The sequence below is a fragment of the Diabrotica undecimpunctata genome, chromosome 1 (genome assembly GCF_040954645.1).
Source record: "Diabrotica undecimpunctata isolate CICGRU chromosome 1, icDiaUnde3, whole genome shotgun sequence".
Classification (NCBI taxonomy): Eukaryota; Metazoa; Arthropoda; class Insecta; order Coleoptera; family Chrysomelidae; genus Diabrotica; species Diabrotica undecimpunctata.
The window spans coordinates 123,117,938-123,142,352 of record NC_092803.1 but is presented as its reverse complement, the minus strand read 5'-3'; the positions used below and the strand labels follow the sequence as shown (position 1 = coordinate 123,142,352).

The window sequence follows — 24,415 nt, the reverse complement described above, 5'->3', positions numbered from 1 at the left end:
ATGATTTTGTATCCTTGTTGTCTCGCTTGTGCATACTTAATAATTGGATCTAGGGAAAAATAATTGAGGAATTAAGGAATTTTAAGAATAATTTTTGTTTTCTTTTAATATATACCGAATTTACGTTTTGAAGTTAAATTTGGAGATATTTAGCTTTAAATCTGCTCCTATCACCCCTACGCCTACATATTTTGACATTGAAGACCTGTCAACAACGACGGAAAAATGACATATAAACACAAGTGATGAAACGAAGCATGAAACAGGCTAATCTATATGAAATAGTGTTTTTATAAGTACGAATTGTAAATAAAAAAAGTTTTAAATGTTTAATAAATATACGTTTTAAATTTCAAAGAAATGGGATCCACTAGCTCTCATTTTCAAGACACATTTTCTGAAATATTTACTGAAGATTCCATAAACACACTTCTATCAGATGAAATAAACAAATTAACCTATGATGATTTCCTTAATTTAGTTGGAGAATTAAATTTATTGTAAGTTTTGACATATTTTTAGAGCAATTAACTAATAGTTTTATAATTTTTACACTAACTTTAATAAATTGTTTCAGATCCAAAAAATGTCTAGATGCAAATGGAAATCAGTTGGTATTTGCTGTGAAAAAAGATACAGATTCCTCAATATTTTGGAAAGCTACAGTGCAAATCGCATGTGTTAAAATAGATCCAGAATGCCAGAAAGTCATTACATTTAGACTTCTATCACTCAATGAATTTATTAAAGTATTTAAAACATTAAAGTGCCAAACAATGGCTGTAGAGCAATGTGGAAGGTAAACAAAGTGCTGCTTTTATATAAATCATGGTTATAATTCTTTAATCTTTATCATATTTGGGAAAGGCTTAAGTTTTTAAAATTTTTATTTACATAAATATGTATATAACATTAGAGTACATTATTATGTACAAAATAAAGGAGACAGTTACTGTTACTCTCTTCTTAATTTTGTATACTTGATTCTAATATTAAAATATAAAAACTAAGTTAAAATACTTAAGTGATGATTATGTCAATGTAGGTATAGGTATAAAATTGATAAAAACACAGGAGTAGATGTCATGAGTTGAAAACAGTGTAAAATAATTGCATTAACAGCATTCATGTATGTATGTTTCCATCAATAAGAATGAAATAAAAATTAAATACAAAGGAAAGCTCCTTGATAAAATATTCATAAAGAGTAATGTTTTTGTATCTCTTAAAAGTCTAGGAATTTACAGAACTAATAATGCAAGAATGTTATAATAAAACTGAAGTAAATCTAGATTTATTATATATTGTATTATACTTTTTAAGCCCATTTCTTATTTCGCTCACAGCAGTTACTGGTATAGTTAGTTCGCTAATCCCAGTCCGAACTGTCTAGTGAATTTAGTAATTATTTGCAAAGTTGGTTACTTTTTGACATACTAGAAATTTCTGGAAATTACTATACAACCAAGCACATATAATGCCAAATATATAAAACCCTGATAAGACCGGTACTCACATATGGCTCAGAAACCTGGACACTCACTAAAAGAGAGAAAACGTTGTTAGCCACCTTCGAAAGAAAAATCTTGCTACACATATATAAGGGCACAAAAGAAAACGGAATATGGCGAAGACGATACAACTCTGAACTATACAAAATATACCAGGATCCGGATATTATAACATTCATTAAAATAGGACGGCTGCGTTGGATAGGACATGTAGAAAGAATGGAAGAAGGCAAAATACCAAACAAAATATTCAAACAGATGCCAGTAGGAAAAAGAACAAGAGGAAGACCGAAACTGAGATACTTAGAACAAATAGAAAATGATATAACAACCTTAAAAATAAAAAACTGGAGAAAAAAAGCATGAAACAGATCAGAATGGAGAAGAATCCTGGAACAGGCCTAGACCAAAAAAAGGTTGTAGAGCCAGTGATGATGATGATGATTATTTCGTTGACTTTTTTTGCAAATTTATACTAATATGTATTCTATTATTGCCATCAGAAACTAGTTTTGGACAACCTGAGATTTTACCTTTTTTATCTAACATACTTTATTATGTAGATTATATAACACAATATTGAGTTTATTTTGTGATTATATATCATTTGAAATATTGCTTATTCAGAATTATTATCATCACTTTTAAAAAAATAATAAATTAACTGGAAAATATTAAACATTTATTGAAAATATTTTCAATAAACTCAAGCTAAATGCTACCAAAAATTTTAAATTGGTTGCCTACATTTGGCTCAACTCAACAATATAAACTAAATTAACTGTTTTATAAAATATATTTTTTATATATAGGAAATAATAGAAACTTACTTTCTTTATACATGCTATAAATTTCTAAACGAATTTGATTTTTGACCCTATGTCAAACTGAATTGGATGTTAACTGAAATGTTTTTAGTATTAAATGTAATTTTAATATTATGATATTTACTTAAGAAAACTTACCAACGCATTAGCTGATGGAACAAGTGGAAAACTTTGACTATCCATAATAATAAAATTCAAAATGGAACTAACTAACTAACTAAATTGAACTAACAAAGAATTAAACAACAATAATAGAACAATAAACCTATATTTACTAAAATAAACAACGTGAATAATACAAATATTTACTACAATATGTTAACACGTTCACGACGGCATTAAATTTGTCAGTAACATTTACTGACGTTACCAGATCCCTGTATCTGGTAACACTGTCTACTGTTCGGACGATACTAGACCTATAGGTCTGGTAAACATATCTATAAATAAACGGTTTCTGTGACTTTGTATTTAAAATTAACTTGAATCTAACACTGCCATCTCATAGTTAACATTCTAATCCATTTCTGATAGGCATAGCACCAGATTCCGATGTCCGGTAAAGTATTTACGGTATATAAAAAAATGTACTGATTCAGATGTGGCAATTTGAAATATTTTACTTTTAAAAAATAAATAAAATGATCAATTTTTATTTGAAGTAATATTAAAGTGTACAAAAGTATATAATATTTAAAATAGTAATTAATAATTAGATATGTCTATCATTAAAACAAGTTAAGCACAAAGCTGGTTTATTTTCGCAATTTGCACAAAAAGTGTTTACTTTGGTCACCTTCTTGTCAGCTTCCTTACTTTTCATAGTCTGTCTCAACTTCTTGTAACAATCAACACAATTTCGTCTACGTTTTCTACCAGGACCTTATTCTCGTTGCAGACAATGTTTTCGTTTTGATAAGTTGGTTTCAGAAATACACTCATTTTGATTTGAAAGTTGTCATGCTAACTGTTAACGAAATGTTAGCATTGGTATCTTTTTTTCGATGTTTGTTTTATTATAGATAATCCAGTTGTTAATTATTGTAGCACCAAAGATTAGTTCGAAGACTACCTTAAGATACCACTTAAGACCTTTTCGTAAGGAAGAATAATAAGCTGCCATTTGGTCACTGTAATCTACACTTCTTTTAGCTTTGTTGTAGTCTTGGATAACTTGCGGTTTAAAAATATATTCCACTGGTTCTAGCCTTGGTTTTGATCTCTTTTTCTTGCCCGTATTGCAGAAGTTTAGGGGATGCTCAGGTTTACTGGATAACATTAATACCGATCTCTTGTCTTGCCAACGGATTACCTTTATATTGTCCTTATTTTTGATGTCAATTATTTCATTTTTCTTTAGTTTCTTTTGAACTATTCCCTTTGGAATACCTTTCCGATTGCTTCTAAGAGTCCCACAATAAAAAGTTTGGCGATCTAATAGACCTTTTGCAAGAGGAATGCCCGAATAAAAGTTATCACCATATAAAGTTCGTCGGGCATCTAACAAGCTATTCATTAAGGTCAGCACAACTTTCTGAGAATGGCTTTTGTTTATCATATTGTTTTCTTTTCCACAGTAAACCATAACTTTATAGGTATATCTATTAACGGTACATAGTTTATATAATTTAACGCCATATTTATGGCGTTTGTTTTTTATATATTGCCACATACTCAAACAACCACACCATGGTACCATACTTTCGTACATGACATTCCTTCCTGGAGTCATGATTTTCATGAATCTGTCATTAAGTCTAAAACATGTCTGATTTTGTATAATTTATTGTTGCTTTCTAGTATACCGTCGTTATTTTGAAAATGTAGATACCGTAGAATTAATAAAAATCTATCCCTAGTCATAACTGACGAGATCAACTTATTATTATAAAGGTCATTTTTGGACCAATATAATCGAATATTAGGGACCTTCATCTTCATGAATCCCATGCAGATCACGATAGTAAAGAATTTTTTAATTTCTTCTTTATTAGTCGGAACCCACTTACTGTTTGATTTTTGTTTGATACTGTGTACACCAATTTCTTGTTCTACATATCTATTGGTTTCTTGGACAATTAATTCCAAAATTTCATCTGTGACAAATAGACAAAAACTATCCAACGGTCTCATATTTTCACATTGAATATTTATTTTAGAATCTGTAGGATATTCATCAAAATCTAATTTATCTGTTTCCTGAATGTCAGTCCATACATCTTCCTCAGCATCACCTAAAAATAAAGATAATGAGAATCACATTATAATTCATTTTTCTTCTTACCAATTTCTTTTTCTGATTCATAATTATCAGTTTCTATATCACTGGATACTTCTTCGTTCAAATATATGGATTCGTCCCCATCAGAATTGTCGCTATCTTCACTAGGAGTGTATTCAGGATCTTCATCAGACAAGTTTTCAAATGGATCACTATCAGATTCACTTTCAGTTTGTATCCAAGCATTTTGGTGCTTGCTCAGCACCAATTTAACGATTTTTTCGCCTCTAGACGACATTTTTATAGATTTTAATAAAAAAACAACACACTTGTACAATGTTTACTATAACACTAATAACCAGATACGGAGTTCCGGTAAATCCCATAGCGTAAAAATTTCTTTGTGGGACGTTACCAGGTGCTGGCATATGGTAACTTAAAACAGAACTAAAATATAAAGCACATCATGACGATTCCGTAGGTACCTACATATATCATAATATTTAGTTCATAAATAGCCATTTTATCGTTGTCGGCGCTAGCGCAAGGTCTCCAAATTTCAGTGCCGGTTGAACGTAAAGTTCATACCAGACCCATGTATCTGGTAGCGGCGTGAACGTGTTAAATTGTAACAACTCAAATATTATATTTTAAATATACAGGGAAAATTTTATGGGTTTAGTTTACACTTCCACTATTTAGAATAATTCTTCTTTTTCCGAAGGAAGAAGCCTGCAATAGTAGTATATTTGAGCTGTTAATACTGAGAAGTAGGGATTGTTGTGTTGTAGGTTTCCAACTATGAATCTGTCAAAATATGCTCGAGCTAAGTGAATGGACCTTATACTCAGTTCACTGATGCCAGTCTCAATTGTATAGTAAATTTAGTAACCTTTATTTTTACTGTTGGTTAAATTTTGACCTACTGAAAGTGACTGAAAATTATTATACAACCAAGTATACATGCTAATATCCAATATTAATTTAACTTAAAAGTAAAAATTATTCATGTCCAGTTTATTAACCAAAATAAAATTGACAAATGAATCTGTCAAAATATTTCCAAACTGAGTAAACAGACTCTATACCCACCCATTATCACCTACATTTTTTTTAAATATTGAATTAATTAAATTAAGTTCCTTAAAAGTCCAAATGATTGTAATTTTTGAGACGAAACTCTTCTTGTAAATTTTGTTGCATTTAAGTATGTACTCATACTGTCTTATTGTCTTTGCTTATATTAGTCTGATTTCTAAGTTCCAATTTTTTATCAATGCTTTTATATCATACTTTGCTAGAGCTTTCTCTAACTACACAATAATTTATACAATGAATCTGCCACTATAATTAGAATTCAAAGCTAGAAGACAATCTAATAAATCCAAATGTCTCAAAATTTAATCTATGCCTCATTTTAAGTTACATACTCTCATAGCAATACTCTCATTCTAGCAATAATGATAAAGATGATGTAGAAGATGATATGTCAATATCTGGAATATTAGATAGGGTATCTGAATCAAGTACAGATAGCCAATCCATATGTTGTATTTGTTTTGAAAGGAAACAGGAAATATTATTACCTTGTGCTCACAGTTATTGCTTACCTTGTATAGAAGAATGGTAAGTATGTAGTAATAATAATGTATCACATGACATTTGTTATGGTTTAAAAAAATAAATGTTTATGTATAGACAATTTTTCAATTATACAAGATTATAGATATTACAAACACTAAGTTAGCGGAGGTTTACAGAGGACATAGAGGAGATAAAAGGTTAGGGATATTGTCGCGATAAAAGGTTAGGACTATACTTAAGGATGCTTTGGTGTTACATATTCACTACTCTTCTTTATGGCTTGGTAGCATGGGCATTAAAACAAGTGCATCTAGATAAGTTGGCTGCCTTTGAATTTTGGTGTTACAGAAGAATCCTACGAATATCATGGACTTAAAGAATATCAAACACAGAAGTTACTAGAAGAATAGAAAATGAAGCTCAAATAATATTGACTATCAAAAAAAGAAAACTTGAGTACTTAGGCCATGTAATGAGGGGGCAAAGATACTTATTATTGGAACTTATTATGCAAGGCAAAATTTGAGGAAAGCAAAATGTGGGAAGACGAAGAATATCGTGGCTTAAGAACTGGATGGAATGGTTTGAATGCAGTAATGCAGAACTATTTGAAGCAGCAGTCAACAGGGTTCGCATAGCCATGATGATTTCCAACCTTTGATAGAAGATGGAACTTGAAGAAGAAGAAGTAGACTTAAAATCTGAATGAATGAATACATGAGACATATAGATAGTTTATTTGACTATGACTACAAAACGGTTTAGAGCAGGTCAAAATAACAAAATATAAACATAATACAGTCCAAATATTGCAAAAATTAAAGTATAATATTCACAAGCAACATATGTTGACCTTTCTTAGCTATATGAGTCAAAAAATTGAAGAGAATCTGGCCTGTTTCCGGAAATCAATATATGGCGTCAATTTGACTTGGCTACTGGTGCAACACAATTCAGGGCTTCACCTTTAAACTTAAATGCCTTGAAATGTGGGCACACAACATTCATTTGTCTAAAAGCAATAATTTTCTGTAAACAGTAATTGATTGCCACATTATAATTGAATACTGGTTGATAGGGATTAACTGACAATTCTATGTTGTTGATTCTGATTCCATGTATTGAAAACAAATGTTGAAATTGTTCTATGAATAAAACACATTCTGAAATTTTGCAAAAATTTAATACATTTACTGGAGTATTGTTACAACAATACAGTGTAGAATGTGTATAACAGTGTGTAACCATTTGGTTACAATGAAGTTAGCTATTAACAATATTTGAATTGTCAATATTTTTATTTTATGATTTATTGTTTAACAAAAAAAAAATAAGGTTGATAAAATGTTGAGGGGAAAGCAACAATAAGAATGATTTTTTATTCAGACAAACGTGTGCGCACTGTCAGTTCTTTATTTAGCGTAAGATATCCCAATAGACCAATTCCAAGACATTCGATAATTCAAAGGATTTTAAAAAAGTTTGAAAGTACTGGGGGCGTGATTCCTAATTGTACATGTGCAAACAATATTGCCTAGGTACCAAGAAATTTAGAAAATCAAAACGAAATCAATGTATTAACAGCAGTAGTTAGCATTGCAGACCAGTTTGACATTCATAATTCCATAGCCTTAAAAATTTTGAAAAGAAGTAAATTCAGTTCGTATAAATTTCAATGTCATCAAGAACTAAGAAAAGGGGATGTTGAGAGGCGAGTGGAATTTTGTTATGAAATTTTACAAAGGGTTAATGCAGACAGACAATTTTTAAAAATATTTTATTTAGTGATAAATTATATGATTTGGTCAACAAGAAAGCCTGAGAATATTATTGAAACAATACCCAATATTGTCGAAAAATAAATGTTTGGTTAGGAATATTTAGACAAAATTATATTGGACCATTTTTCTATGAAGAAATTTTAAATTCAGAAGTTTTTGGACTTGCTTCAAGAAGAGATTTTACCGAGACTTGTAGAAGCAATTCCAGATAAGAAGAAATTTGGTTTCAGATGGTTGGGTGCCCTGCGCACAATAACCGGGAGGTTGGGAAATTCCTTAAAAGTCGTTTTAATCATTGTTTGATTCAAATCGTACTAACTTTAACATTAAATGGCCGGAGGGTTGTTATCTGATCGGGAAATGTAGCTCCATGCGATGTGGAGAAATTAAATTTGAATGATTATTCCTATTACAATTAGGAATCTCGGTCCCAGTATTTTCAAACTTTTTTAAAATCCTTTGAATTGTTGTATAACCTGGAATTGGTCTATTAGAATATCTTACGCTAAATAAATATCTGGCAGTTCTCGCACTATTACCAAATACATATGGGAGGTACTTCAAAATACGAGTGGTTCATGGTCGTATCTTAAATATCTGCCAATGGCGCATTTAAAAAAACAACTCCATTTATTAAGTTATGATACACATTGGGTAGATCTTTGATATCAGTCTTATTATTAAGAGAATGTTATTCTGTTTTTATGTGAATCATCTGCAATATGCATCTTTTATTGTAGTTCTTTTTCTAAAATCTGTACATTTTCAAAATAAAAAGAACGGCTATGTTATAGAGAATGTTTGGCTAAGGCTGTACTGTTTATTTTTTTTGGTCTGTACATTATGTTTGTGTGCAACAACCCTTCTATGTAGATGTTGGTGTGTTTGCCTGTTATATTGATGAATAGAAAATAAAAGAATGTGTTGATATTTTATTGTAATACTAACTCAAATAAACGTGATACATAAAATACATAATTAAACGTGGTTACATTACAATTCCATCTTGAAAACCGTTGACATTAACATGCATCAATCGTGCTGTCAACCATAGACAGGTTTGTTCCTTATTCACGAGTATTTATTTAACACCCTCCCTCAAACCTGTTAGTATACAAAACTAAATTTAAACTCTCAAACCTAACTTATTTACAAAATAATTAAATTTCTCATAGCACAGAGACTTTGTAAATATATCTCCAAGTTGCTCATTTGAACAAATATATTCAACCTTCATGATACCCTGTGCTACCAGATCCAAAACAAAATGTAATTTTACTTCAATGTGTTTACACCTTTTATTGTTTTCAAAGTTTTGTAGCAGTTTGATAGCACTTTGATTGTCTTCAAATATTGTGATTGGTAATAATAATTTAATTTCCAAATCCAACAGTAAGTTTTTATATAAAGTAATTCACATGAAGCTGCACATACTGCCACAAACTCAGATTCTGTACTTGATAAAGTTACCAAACTTTGCTTTTTGGAAGACCATGAGATTAGATTATTAAAAAGTTTAAAACAATATCCACTAATGGATTTTCTATCATTTATGTCATTAGCCCAATCAGCATCAGTATAACCAACTAAATCAAAACAAGAAGTATCTTCTAAATGATAAAAATACAACCTAAAATTAATAGTAGATTTCAAATATTTCAGTAATCTTAACAAATGCTTAAAATGTTCATTAGTAGCACTATCTTGAAATCTCCCAAAATAACTAATGCTGAAACAAATATCAGGTCTAGTACCCATCATTATGTACATAAGACTACCTAACAGTTCTTTGTATGGTAAATTGGTACTAAGATTACAATCAGTATTTCTCAGTAAATTCAAATTCTTTTCAATTGGTGTTTTAAAATTTTTACTGTCTTCAACATTATATCGTTTGACAAGATTTTCAATTGCAGGTATTTGGTCAAGAGTTATGATCCTATTTTCAAAATCTCTGTCAATTCTTATTCCCAAAAAGTTAAACTGACTGTTTATTTTATTCATTTTAAAAGATTCACACAATTTTGTTTTCAAATAATTCAAAAATACATCATTATTACAAGCCATCAAAATGTCATCTACATAAAGCAGCAAGTAACATCTTATATCCTTATTAATAAAACTATATAAACAGTAGTCTGTTTTTGAACGTTTAAAATTTAACAGTAGCATAAATTCATTAAATTTCTCATTCCATGCTTTTGGGGATTGCTCGAGACCATATATTGCCCTATTCAATAAACATACTTTATTTTGATCATTTTTCGAAACTCTAAGACCTTCAGGTATTTTCATAAAGGTTTTTTCTTTCAGAGAACTATTCAGGAAAGCATTTTTCACATCTAATTGTAACAATAGTACATTATAATGATTACAGATAGACAATATTATTCTTAATGTAGACAACTTTGCTACAGGAGCATGTATTTGTGAAAAATCATTAAAATGACTTTGTTCAAAGCCTCGTGCAACTAATCGGGCTTTATAAACAGGCTTACCAACATCATTTTCCTTTAACCGAAAAACCCACCTATTACTAATTACCTTTTGATTACATGTCTTCTCAACTAATTCCCAAGTATTATTATTTTTCAGTGCATCCAACTCATCTTCAATTGCCTGTTTCCATGAACTCCATTCTGAACTTTCTTTTGCTTCTGAGTAAGACTTAGGTGCATTTGTTAGTTCACTAAGTAGTGCCAAACAGCTTATATCTAATTCTTCATCACACTTTGCTGCATCTAATTCATAAATGTCATATTTTCCAGGTAATTTTCTTACTCTTCGTGGTCTGCCATTTTGGGTACTTCCAGAAGGCACTCCTTCATTATCATTTTTATTGTCTTCTTCTTTGTCTTCTTCACTATCAGGCTTTCTGTCTTCATCTCCAGCTTCAGTTTGTATTCCTCTTTCTTCGATTTTATTTTCTTGTATATCATAATTTTCTTCATCTTCTTTTTCTCTGTTTCTTCTCAGATCTTTTTCCTTTTTATTCATAAAATTATTTTCATCGAATACTACATTTCTACTGTGAATTAACTTGTTTTCTTGTTCTTGCCATAACTTGTAACCATTTTCTGTATAACCAATAAATCGGCACATCACTCCTTTATCGTCAAGTTTCTTTCTCAAAGCATATGGTACTCTGGCATATGCTATGCAGCCAAAAATTCGCATATTAGAGACATTTGGCTTTTTACCAAGCCACAATTCAAAAGGACTTTTATTCTGTATTAAGCAAGATTGCGTTCTGTTGTTGATATATGCTGCCATGAGAACTGCATCTTCCCAAAAACATTTATTTATTCCTGCCTCTTTTATCATACATCTTGCTCTATCCATTAATGTTTGATTCATACGTTCTGCAACTCCATTCATTTGGGGAGTGTACGGTGGAGTGTATGATATTTGAATTCCCTTTTCTGAGCAAAACTTTAAAATTGCATTAGAACAATACTCACCTCCATTGTCACATTTTAATTTTGAGATAGGTTTATTACAAAATAATGATGTCACTTTCGCTGTATAATCTTTAAAACAATTGTAAACTTCGTCCTTTCCTTTTACAGTATATACCTTGACAAACCTAGAAAAATCATCAACAAACGTTATGAAATACTTATAACCATTACGTGATGTTGGTGTGATTGGACCACATACATCTGTATGAACTAATTCAAGAACTCTAGTACTTCTGGATATTTTCGAATTATATGGAAAACATTTTTGTTTCGATTGTACACAAACATCACAAATTTTATCAACCTTCGATTTGGTAAACTCTAAACCATTAACTATATTTAAATTTTTAATTTTTGAAATAGAACCATAATTCAAATGACCATACCTTTTGTGCCAAATATCTATATTTAGTGCTAAATTTGCAGATTCAATATTAGATTCAACATTGATTTTAAATATAATTTTATATAAATTATTAAGACGTTTACCTATTACAAAAACATTATTATCTTTTTTTATAAAGATCTTACCGTCATTACATACAACTTCAAATCCTGCCTTTTCAATAGTAGGTATAGACAACAAATTTGCTCTTAATTTTGGTACACAAAATACATCTTTTAAAGTAATTTTCACATTTCTATTTTCCACCACACTTGTCACTTGTAAATCACCTATGCATGTTGCCTCCATACTTTTTCCTTTTTCTGCCAGTTGTATTTCTCTTCTCTCTGCAAATCTTTTCTTGTTTATCAGTACCTCTTCATTGTTTATATAATGATGTGTAGCTCCCGAGTCTGCATACCACTCTAAGATTAAACCGTCTACACTTTCAGATGTTGCACAGAAAGCAACAGCATTATCCTCTTCTCCATTACATTCATTCATAGCATAATTTGCCCTGTTTCCAATTTTTTGTTTGTCATTCACATTCTGCTTTTTGACTAAACATTGACTTGCTCTGTGTCACATCCTACCACAGTTGAAACATTTAATGCCACATACACTCTTCACATGCCCAATTTTTCCACACTTAAAGCATTTTACTTGCTTTTCTGTTGCACTAAAAGATGAAGGCAAAACTTTTGTGCTTCTTGAATTTTTATTGGAATGAAATTCCAACAACCTACTTTTCACAAATTCTACTTTTAAATCATCTTCTGATAAAGTTCTTATGGCTGTGACTACATTTTCAAACTCTTGTGGCATTGACAATAATAGGAAACAAGACATATCAGATTCATCAAATTTACTTCCCAGATTTTTGAGTTCTCTGAACAGTCGATCACATCTTGAGAAATGATCCTGAATATCTATGTCATTGGTGTATTTTAACGTTGTTAATTCTTTTAATAAATAGAACTTAGAACACGTACCTTTTTTATCAAAAATTCCTTCCAGTTTCTTTATCATATCATGAGCTATTTCCACTTCTTTGATGTATTCCAAATGCGAGTCAGCAATACTTTGAATAATTACCATGCATGCTTTATTATTTTTCTTATGCCATTCATCATTTCTATCAACCGCGGCTTCAAAGCTTCACTACATTCCAGGGCCTTCAATACTGAAAACAACCTAAATTTCCAGTTGTCAAAACGGTTTCCATTAAAAGGTATTATGCCATATTTGTTTTCAGTTGACTTCTCCATTTTTTGAACTTTTACAACCACGTGCCTTTACTAGCCTCTTTTCACGTTTTTATCTTTTCTTAATCAACACACTCTTTTTACTTCTGGGCCCATAACCAATGTTATATTGATGAATAGAAAATAAAAGAATGTGTTGATATTTTATTGTAATACTAACTCAAATAAACGTGATACATAAAATACATAATTAAACGTGGTTACATTACAATTCCATCTTGAAAACCGTTGACATTAACATGCATCAATCGTGCTGTCAACCATAGACAGGTTTGTTCCTTATTCACGAGTATTTATTTAACATTGCCCAATATATCTTGAATTGCAGTCTTTAATGGGCTTTGAATTGGTTTTAAATTTTGAAAAATATTTTCCGGATGTTTTTGACGATGTATATCCAACATCGATGTCATATTTTGCCAATGTCACATTTCCGACATATTAGATATCTTTAATTTTTTCAGATTTTCAGAATGGTATTGTCAGCTAGATAGCTTAATTGCTCTATCAGCAGGGCCGAATACAACACTTATGCACTAAAGGTGTGTTGGTATTAAAATTTAGATATCTTCCTGAGCCAAACATCTTTTGTAAACCAGTTAGTACTTATCAGTCGGTTATTGTTGTTATACTCTTAACTTAAATCAAGAAAAGTTGGTTGTTTTATTCTAATTAAAAAATAAATTGAATGTTATTTTGGAAATTATTAAACATTTTAAGGGTATAGTCGATTTCTTGATCTCGAATGCAGAATAAGCAGTCATCGACATATCTTTTGTAGCAATGTATGTTGTACTTCAATTTACTGATAAGTTAACTTCAATTTACAGAGATACTGTTGTCCCTAATATTTCCCATACTAAGTTTGCTATTGGTGCTAAGATAGGCGAACCCATGGTCACTTCAGAAATCTGAAAATAGTATTCATTTTCATGTTGGAAACATGTTGAGCTGAGGCAGACTTTTACACCTAGGAATTCTTTAAGTGGAAAAGAATTATGTGTTCGGATATTACTCCATCTAGTTCTGATATATTTTAAAGCTATTTCAATTAAAATGTTAGTATATAATGATTTTACATCGAAAGATACGTTTGTGATTAATTTTCACTACCACCACCTTTTACATACACCAAATTTTTTACACACCACCGATTATTGGATAAACTGACCAAAGAAAAAAACCGGAAAAATTTTCTTAAGATTTAAGATGCTATAGCTCATACCAACATTTATGAAAAATTAAAAACAAATCGTACATTTTCAAAACAAAAATATATACAGGTAAATTACAAGCTTTTATGTTAAAATTTTATTTACAATTAGTACGACTAACACTTAGTGATTCAAGGCATAATCTTAAATCCATAGAAAAACAAATAGAAACCAACAAAAACCACATAATTAACAAATACGATAGTAATTTCACACAATCATTTTTTGATAAAGAGAAATTAACGTGTGAACATATTTTTGATAAAATTAAAAACCGTAATCAAAATAAAATTAAACAGCTATTAGAAAAACAAAATCACTCAAAAATAAATTTAAATCCAGAAAATGGTTAGCTAATGAACATACATACACGCCTTTATCGGGCAAAGGCGTGTATCTTAAATGACAAATTTGAAAATTTGACTGGGGTGTTAAAAGGGACAAAATAACGTAAAAACATTTGATTTATAGCAAATATATTGCAAATAAAAAAGTTTAATAATGTAACCATATGGTCACATTGACCATTCATGGTTATATTTTAAGACATAACTTACTTATGAAATGACACAAAAGACTTTTTTTATCTGTGATACAAAGTCTAGCATTACATTTTTTTCACTGAAATCGACTTGTACCCTTTTGACAGTAACTACACCTCCCTTTTGTTGTGTGGACAGGCCAATTGCTAACACAATCTTTTCTTGTCGTATCGTCTGGTCTAGCAATAACTGGATATTTAATTTTTTCTATTGAAACCATAGGCTAGAAAAATAGTTATCAAAATATACTATGCTGTTATGAGGCTCATGGAGAGACTTGCATAGGGAAATAACGACACTGGCTCCCAACACCCAATGAATCCCCTTTTTCTGTTAGTTGATTGCGAGTTCCTTTTAGTTCGGGTAAAGTAGTTGAACCTTGGTAAGGTATAAAATCTAGTATACATCCAGAGACTCCAGCAATTACGAAAAATTTATAACCCCATTCGTTTATTTTTTATGTATTGCCGTAAGTTACCTGCAGGTGTTCCTTTATACGCCACCATCGTCTCATCAATAGAGTAGTCATTTACAAGATGAAATTTCCGACAATTCTGATGAATATCCTCAATAAGAGCTCGTATCTTGACAAATCTGTCTTTAGTAGCCGGTGTAACAAGGCTGTTGTCATTGAAATGGATATGACGTCTAAGTAATTTGAATCGTTTTACCGGCATAATACTAGCAATTTGTTCGACTCTAGTAACAACTGCCCAATATGCCGGTAGTTTTATTATTCCCATTAGAAAAAGAATAGAAATAAAGTCTGTCATTTCTTTATGATTAGTGTTAATGCTGGCTCCCCTCTCTTGAGTATTGTAAAGATTTGTTTTCTCTACTATTTTATGAAAAACATCAAATGAAAAAAATTTCGTGAAATATTCGAGTGGGGATATTTCTTCATTGGAATTTGCAATGAAACTTTCTCTATTTTCTACAGCTTTTATATCTTCTTTCAACCAATTATATGTAGGTTTGGACTTTTTCTTTTTTTTTTGCATGGCGGTTCGCTCGAGCTGCCTGGGGTAGGTTTCACATCAGCAATGTTATATTCTTGAATGTGTTCATCGTGTTCTAATATGCTACGATCAGAATCACTGTCATCTGTAAAAGATATTTTATCAGATTGTATTCGACAACGATATAAAACCATATTTTACCTGTCAACTGAAGTGATACCGGTTTCTGTATAGATTTCAAAACAGGCTCTTCGTCATCGGAAGTATCAGACCCATCAGATATGGTAGGATCTACTGGCGATAATCTACACTTATTTTTACCGTAAAAAGGGCGAGTTGGTATTTCTGTCAACAAATTTTCCATATCCATATTTACTGAAAATTAAAAAATCTTTATGGAGCAAAGTAACCAGATGGATACATTTGATTTTCAGATGCAATTCAATATCAAATACTACAAATAATGTATGTACCTAATGTTACAAACATTGAATAGTAGGTCTGAAATAAGTTTGAATAATAAAATTTTTCAAATCGTAAATAAACTTACCTAAAACAACACTTTCTGCAATCTGTGTTTACCATAACCTCAAACGTCACCTGTGACCACCAAAACAAATTGATGAAACGAGTAGTTATTTTCAACTCTGTGTTTCACGACTATTACCCCCTTTTCGACACACAATGCAACCACTCGGTAACATCGTTCATTCGTATTTAAAAGACAAGGAACGTGCTGCAGTGTACTTTGAAATCAGTGCAACCATATGGTTACAATTCCCGATAAAGGGTTAACTCAAAGCAACATACCTCCAAATGTAGAATATTTTTTAAGTTTCGTCTAATTTTTCTTTACCTTTACAAAAGTTTCCTACATTTAACATTATTGCTTGTATCGCAAATAGTCTAACTTACATTAATAACAAATATAAACGAAATGAGAAGCAAAGCAGCCAATGTAATCACAAATTATACTCAAAACATACAAAAAAATGCAACCCTACTAATTTTAACAGCAGATAAATGTAACAAAACAGTAATAATGTTAAATTCTGAATATTTAAACAACCTTAAATTACTTTTAAATGATGAAACAGTCTACAAGAAAGACAAATCAAATCTTACAAATAAGATCCAAACTTGTTTAAATTTTCTCCGTAACATATGGTACAATAAAAATTAATAGACTGAAACTTAAAAAATAAATTAGTATCTCACAATGGCACATCCTAATATATTTATGGGCTTCCAAAAGTACATAAAAACAACATTCCGCTTCGGACAATTATTAGTAACCTTGGAAGTCCCACATAAAACCTCTCCAAGTATTTTGCAGACATTTTGGGAAATGTAATCGGTAAAACCCCCTAACCGTTAAAACGGATTATGCTAATTAATCACAAACTTATATATTTTAAAGCTTTAAAGTCAGTGAAACCAGATTCACATTCAAACACATACTTCTCTTCCACTTAAATAATTCAGAAGGTGTAAAATTCTGTCTCAGCTTAACATTTTTCCAACACGAAAACATGTTGCATCAGATGTGTGGAGTGGCCATGGGTTCGCCTATCTTAGCACCAACAGCAAACTTGGTAGAATAGTACAACATACATTTCTACAAACGATATGTCGATGGCTGCTTATTCTGCATTCGAGATCATGAAATCGATTATACTTTTCAAAATGTTCATTTATTTCCATAATAACATTTAATTTACTTATGAATTAGAAGAAAACAACATTACTTTTCTTGATTTAAGTTTAGAGTGTAACAACAAGAACTGACTGATAACTACTAACTGATTTACAAAAGATGTTCGGTTCAGAAAATACCAACGAACCTATAACTCATAAAAGAAGTGTTATATTCAGCCTTACTGACAGAGCAATTGCTATCTAGCCCAAATTACCATTCCGCAAATCTGAGAAAAGTTAAAGATATCTAAAGAAAAAAAAATAATTATCCACCAGAATTTTACAACCGTCTAATTAAAAAAAGAAGTTGTATTATCAACAATCCGATTCCGATACCAATCCAAAACAAACCCAAACCATACCTAGCAATAACAATAGTAATGTCACTAAATCAAACAAACACTGTATATCCTTACCATACATTAATGGGTTCTCTGAACAAATATCGAAAATGGTGGCAAAAATGACATCGATGTTGGACATAAATCGTCAAAAACACCCGGAAATAATTTTCCAAAATTTAAACCCAATGTTAATAAAGATCATCAGTCGGATGTGATTTATAAAATAAATAAATTGTAAAGACTGCAATTCAAGATATATTGGGCAAATACACCAGGATCTACATAGAAGGTGTATTGCACACAAACATAGTGTACAAAACAATAAATTAAACACTGCAGCCCGAGCAAAACATTCTCTAGAAAATAGCCATTCTTTTTATTTTGAAAATGGTTTTTGGAAAAAGAACAGACCTACAACAAAAGATGCATATTGGAGACGATTCACATAAAGAAAGGTTAAAATCTATCAATAATAAGACCGATATCAAAGATCTATCGAATTTGTATCATAATAAATTAAGTTGTTTTTAAATGCACCATTGGCAGATATTTAAGATACGACTCTGAACGACTCGTATTTTGAATTACCTGTCATATGTATTTAGAGTCAGATACCACTTTTGCATTATATATCAGTGTAGTATTATCTGGGGACTCGAGCGCAGACCTCGAAAGCCCTGAAGAAGACATGGAAGGGGTTGTCGAAAGCTCGACTCAATGATAATCGAGGTGGTTCAACCCGGAAGACTGTTTAATTTTAACATTAATTCTTGTAATAGTAATAATCTTAGCTCTAGGTTTAATATATATATATATATATATATATATATATATATATATATATATATATATATATATATATATATATATATATATATATATATATATATATATATATCGGTCACCAAAAGATTTATTTTTTTTTGAACTTACTTATTGCATATATGTATATATATATATATATATATATATATATATATATATATATATATATATATATACATATATATATGTATGTCTATTAATACTGATAAATGTAATCCCAACTTGATTTACTGTAGATGTAAATTTTATTTACAAAAATATGTTTGCCATTTATCTATATTATCTGTTTTTATGATTTATAAACATTCGAAGAGTATTATAAAAATTTTTAAGTCGTCATATATTTTTTAGGAATGAATGTCATGACACTTGTCCCATTTGCAGGGAAAGGTTAGACAGTACAGATGATACTTGGGTTCTATCAGATGTACCGAAGGCAGAAGAAATAAGTAAAGAAATACGTGAAAACCTTTTAGATTTGGCCAATAAAGACAGAGCATCAGCTTGCACTCCGTTTTAACAATATACATTTTTTTATTTACACATTGGAGAAAAGTGGACTTAGTATCACAGTTTAGTGAAAAGTATTTGTTTTATTGAGATATATTTTAATAAGTACAAAGTTACAGTTGTTAGCACTTACATATTGGTTAACTGGTTGCTGCATACACTGCTTTTTGAAACAAACAAGTGTTATGTGAGACTCATATAGTAATAATTGAAATGGATACGAGAATTGCTCTGTAAATTCTGATCTAAAAGAAAAAGTACAATTTTTTATTAAAATAACTTATTGATTTTCATAGTAATAACTTTATTGAAATCACAATTCGTTCAAAACATGTTTGCCAGAAAATACATTACCAAAAATAAATCATTTGGCGCATGATATAGAAGATTACCAACTGTAGTACAGTTTAATCTAAGTCCTTTTTCATTTTTACTGCCTTATCAATCAATGTCCACCTGACGGCGATCAACGTGGGTAAACCCTCTCCGTCTTGAGCTGTTCTAAACAGTTGTTTGCTCTCCGTAGCCCGGTCCATTCTCTGATATTTTTTTAACCAATAGACTTACTTCCTACTAAGTTCCTTTCGTCCTTCGATCTTTCCCATCGTAATAAGTTAGAGATTATTATAGCAACTTGTCCTTAGTATGTGTCCAAGATATGCTATTTTTCTATATTTGACGCTATCGATCAGCTCATGTGCCTCAGTGTGTTGTGATGGGAACTGTTTCATTTGTTTACATAACCGTCCACGATGTTTTGAGTGTTGTTCTCTATAATATAGAATATTTTCAAGGTCCATTCTTCTACACCATATAAGAGACCTGACCATACATAACTTTTGATTATGTGTTTCCGAAGTTGAAGTTTCAAGTGATCGTTTCAGAAAAGTGACCTAATTTTTAAAAGTGTTGTACGAGCTACCTACCTAATTTAACCCTGGTCCTACCAAAGGTTCCAGTGCTGTGTAAATATATGCTAGCATAAAACATTATATTACCTAAATTCTAAAAAGTATCACTGACAACTCTTTCGTACTTGGAGCATAGGAACATACTTAGATCAGTAATGCATCTTAATATGTGTCTAAAAACATAGAGGGTAATCTCCAAAATGTGGTATACACAGAGGTACTTTCAGGTGATTCACTGACCTCACAGCAGACGGAACTAAATATCGCAATGCTTAGAATTAAAATAATCTGAGCAGTGTTCCCAAACCTACCGATAAATCGGTAGATATACCGATTTCGACGTTTTTCTACCGATCTACCGACAAAGACTTAAATTCTACCGACTTTTATATTCAGATAGAATTTTTTACTTATTCTTAAATTTGAGAAGAAATATGTAAGAGACAAAACAATTTTTCTTGCGATACGTGTAATTTGCATTGAGCATTTTTGTGTATTCACGAAACAATATTATATTTTGAAGGATCTACCGATTTTACTCCACAATCTACTGTTGTGAATTTATTAATTGTTATGTCTTTAATTTATAATGTCTTTACTAATTTATTATATTGTTCCTACTTTAATTTATTAAAAGGCACGATGATTTATATAAGTTTATTTATCACTACATATACAATAATTTATTAGTAGGCGAGCGTAACAATAATATCACGAGCGCGAATCTTCTTTATTAACTGGCCCTCCATATAAAAATGTTGTATTTATATACGAAATCCTGATATACTAGAACAGCATCGAAAGATCGAGAAGCTTAGCCGGCTCATTCACCATAATTTTGGTTCTGGACTTCCACCGAAATTTCTACAATAAAACAGAATAATTAGTCATAAAAGTTAGGCCAGTATATTTATCGTAACATTGCCCCCCTCTTAAAAGATGGTTCCTCCTGGAACCTTGTCGGGACTGGAACCGGAACTGTATGCTGGTATCGGCAACTGGACCCTCTTTTACAACTTCCAGTTGTATAAAAATGACAAGGGACGGTTTTCTCTCCGCACCAGTAACTATGCGGATTGCAACAGACTAACACCTGGACTTCGGTGTCTTTAAAGATCTCCTCCACCATATTTCGGATAACCCTCCAATCTAATTGGCGGCACTCCAACTTTGACATGGCTAACTTTTGCACGTCGGACTCTAGTACGTGCTCTCTCAATTGAAGTAAGGCTTCCCATACATCTCGGTAGGTAGGTTGGTCACGGGCAGTGTCTTTTGTTACCAGGTAGAAAAGGTAACGTGATGCATCTTGGAGTTTCAAGGTTTTACCGGGAGCTGGCACTTGGCATTGAAGTTCTGCAACTCGACCAAACTTCCTTCGAAAGACGGATGCCAACCCTGGTGCGTCTTTGATACTGGCCGGGATGGTAAGGGCCAGCGAGTAGTCATCGGGGAGCGCGAGTAGATCTTGCTTTTCTTCAGTGGTAACACCATGTCTCGCTTTACCGGTACCTCCATAGGCACCCATGAATTCCTCAAACGTGAGGTCAGACACATCGTGGATTTGGTTTACTTCCACTTCTTCATCTACGTTGTGGTCACCTTCGAAAGGCGCCAACCGGTTATGGTGTACTATCATCGGCTTTCCCCTCGGAATCTTGCTTATTCGGTAGATGACATCGTTGATCTTCTCCATAATGAGGTATGGACCTTCCCAAAACTGCTGCAATTTGGGAGAACAACCTTTTCGCTTCTTGGGATTATACAGCCATACTTTGTCGTTCTTCTTAAAGCAACCCTTTTCGGCTTGTGTATCGTACCGTTTCTTCATTCTGTCGCTAGCGATCTGAAGGTGGGAACGGACCAACTCATGTACATCGTCCATTCTTCTTCGTAATTCGATCACATAATCTTCACCTGCTACATCTTCTCCAGGTTTACATCCAAACTCGAGATCACAAGGTAGTCGCATTTCGCGTCCGAATAGGACTTTGGCTGGTGTCTGGCCTGTTGATTCGTTAACAGCAGATCTGTAGGCCATTGTGAAGAACGGAAGGTATTGGTCCCAGTCTCGCTGATGATCGGACACCATCTTTGTCAAATACTTGCCAACTGTCCTATTCATTCGTTCTACCATACCATCCGATTGCGGATGATACGCGGTAGTTCTTGTTTTCTTCATGCCTAGTCTATCACATATTCCTTGGAATAGATCGCTTTCGAAGTTCCTGCCTTGGTCACTATGGATCTCCAAAGGCACTCCAAATCGGCTGATATATTCTTGGATCAACTTATCTGCAACGGTGGCGGCCTTCTGGTCTGGAAGTGCGTAAATCTCGACCCACTTAGTAAAGTAATCCATTACTACCAGCATGTACTTGCCTCCATTTTCACTTTCTGGAAATGGCCCAGCGATGTCCAAAGCTATTCTTTCAAACGGGCTTCCAACATTATATTGTCTCATAGGAGCTCTCCTTTTTCGGTGAGGCCCGTTACTCGTAGCACAAATAGTACATTTCTTACACCAGTCTTTTACGTCGTCGGAACTGTTCATCCAATAAAACCGTTCCCGAATTCGCTGAAGGGTTTTCCTTACACCAAAATGCCCTCCCGATGGACTGTCGTGTAACTGACGAAGTACTTCGGCTATTCTGCTCTTTGGGATCACCAACTGTCTTCTCTTCTCTGAACCGTCATCATTTTCCAGGACTCGTTTAAGCAAGCCATCTTCGATGATAAATGAGTCCCACTGGGCCCAATACGTCTTAACTACTGAGCATAGGTTTGATATTTCCTGCCAAGGTGGTCGACGGTTTTCCTCTTTCCATTTTCGGATTTTTTGTATAACTGGATCTCTCTCTTGTTCTTCCCTGATCTTAGTAGGCGTCCAGTCGTTGTTGACAATCGTCGTTCTTAGCACTGCTGCTTCCTTGGATTCCGTTTTGTTGCAGTGGGAACACTCTGCTGGGCATGGCCTTCTGGAAAGAGAATCAGCGTTTCTGTGGCTAGCTCCGGCCCGGTGCTCAATCTTAAAATCGTATTCTTGGAGTCGTTCGATCCACCTGGCTATCTGACCCTCTGGATTCTTAAACTGCATCAACCACTTAAGGGCGGCATGGTCGGTTCGGATTAGAAACTTTCTGCCATAGAGGTATTGATAGAAGTGCTCTACTGATTTCACTACTGCCAGAAGTTCTCTTCTCGTGACGCAATAATTCCGCTCAGGTTTTGAAAGAACTTTACTAAAATATCCGAGGACTCGTTCCTGTCCTCCTTGAATCTGAGACAGCACTCCTCCAATTCCCACATTACTTGCATCTGTATCTAAGATGAACTCTCCTTCTGGCAGTGGATACCCTAAAATTGGTGCTGTTATTAAATGCTTTTTCAAGGTCTCAAAGGCATTTTGGCAGTCTGTATCCCAGCGGTAATCTCTTGCTTCCTCCGTAAGTCGCGTTAATGGCTTAGCGATATCTGCAAACTTCTTAATAAACCTCCGGTAGTAAGTACATAGTCCAAGAAAACTTCTCACTTGATGTTTGTCAGTTGGTTTTGGCCATTCCTTAATGGAATCGATTTTTCCCTTATCCACGGCCACTCCTTCTTTACTGACTATATGACCCAGATAATTGACTTTACCTTGAAATAGCTGGCACTTCTTGGGGTTTAGCATCAATTGGGCAGCTTTAAGTCGATTAAAAACGTTTTCTAAATTCCTCAAATGATCTTCGAATGTCTCCCCCAAGACGATTATGTCATCTAAATAAACCAGGCATGTTTTCCAAGATAACCCTCTCAACACATTTTCCATAAGCCTCTCAAATGTCGCAGGAGCATTACAAAGTCCAAATGGCATAACGTTGAATTGCCACAATCCAGATCCTGTGGTGAAGGCTGTCTTTTCTTTATCGACTGGGTCCATTTCTACCTGCCAGTATCCAGACTTCAAATCTAAAGTAGAAAACAATTTACTTCCAGCCAATGTGTCCAATGTGTCATCGATCCGAGGCAGAGGATAACTATCTTTCTTGGTAACGTTGTTCAGCAGACGGTAATCCACACAGAACCTCGTCGTTCCGTCTTTCTTCTTAACCAGGACCACCGGAGAGACCCATGGACTCGTAGAAGGTTCTATCACCCCGTCTTTCTTCATTTCCTGAACAATCGTTTCAGCTTCCTCTCTCTTCGCCTGTGGTAATCGTCGAGCTGTTTGACGAATTGGCTTAGCATTACCAGTATCAATTTTATGCTTAACAACGGTAGTTCTTCCCGTCTTTCCTCCTTTCGGTACGAAAATATCACGATACTGCCGAAGAAATTCCCTTAATTTCCTTTTCTCCATCTGATTTAGAGACTGTCCTGCAACTGCAACCATTT

At 32.7% G+C, this 24,415-nt stretch overlaps 1 protein-coding gene across 1 annotated transcript; it reads left to right on the top strand.

Annotated features, from left to right (window-relative positions):
- Positions 1–218: 218 nt before the first annotated feature.
- LOC140431461 (RING finger protein 141-like) lies at positions 219–21,149 on the top strand. Its single transcript, XM_072519386.1, has 4 exons — positions 219–500; positions 578–799; positions 6,015–6,185; positions 18,969–21,149. The coding sequence occupies exons 1-4, from the start codon at positions 361–363 to the stop codon at positions 19,135–19,137; spliced, it is 702 nt and encodes a 233-aa protein (XP_072375487.1). The 5' UTR covers positions 219–360; the 3' UTR covers positions 19,138–21,149.
- Positions 21,150–24,415: the final 3,266 nt, after the last annotated feature.

Excerpts from the sequence above, each read along its gene's own strand:
- LOC140431461 (XM_072519386.1), top strand. The coding sequence starts at position 361 with ATGGGATCCACTAGCTCTCATTTTCAAGACACATTTTCTGAAATATTT. Across the intron at positions 501-577 it reads GTTGGAGAATTAAATTTATT|ATCCAAAAAATGTCTAGATG; the intron begins GTAAGTTTTGAC and ends AAATTGTTTCAG. Across the intron at positions 6,186-18,968 it reads TTACCTTGTATAGAAGAATG|GAATGAATGTCATGACACTT; the intron begins GTAAGTATGTAG and ends TATATTTTTTAG.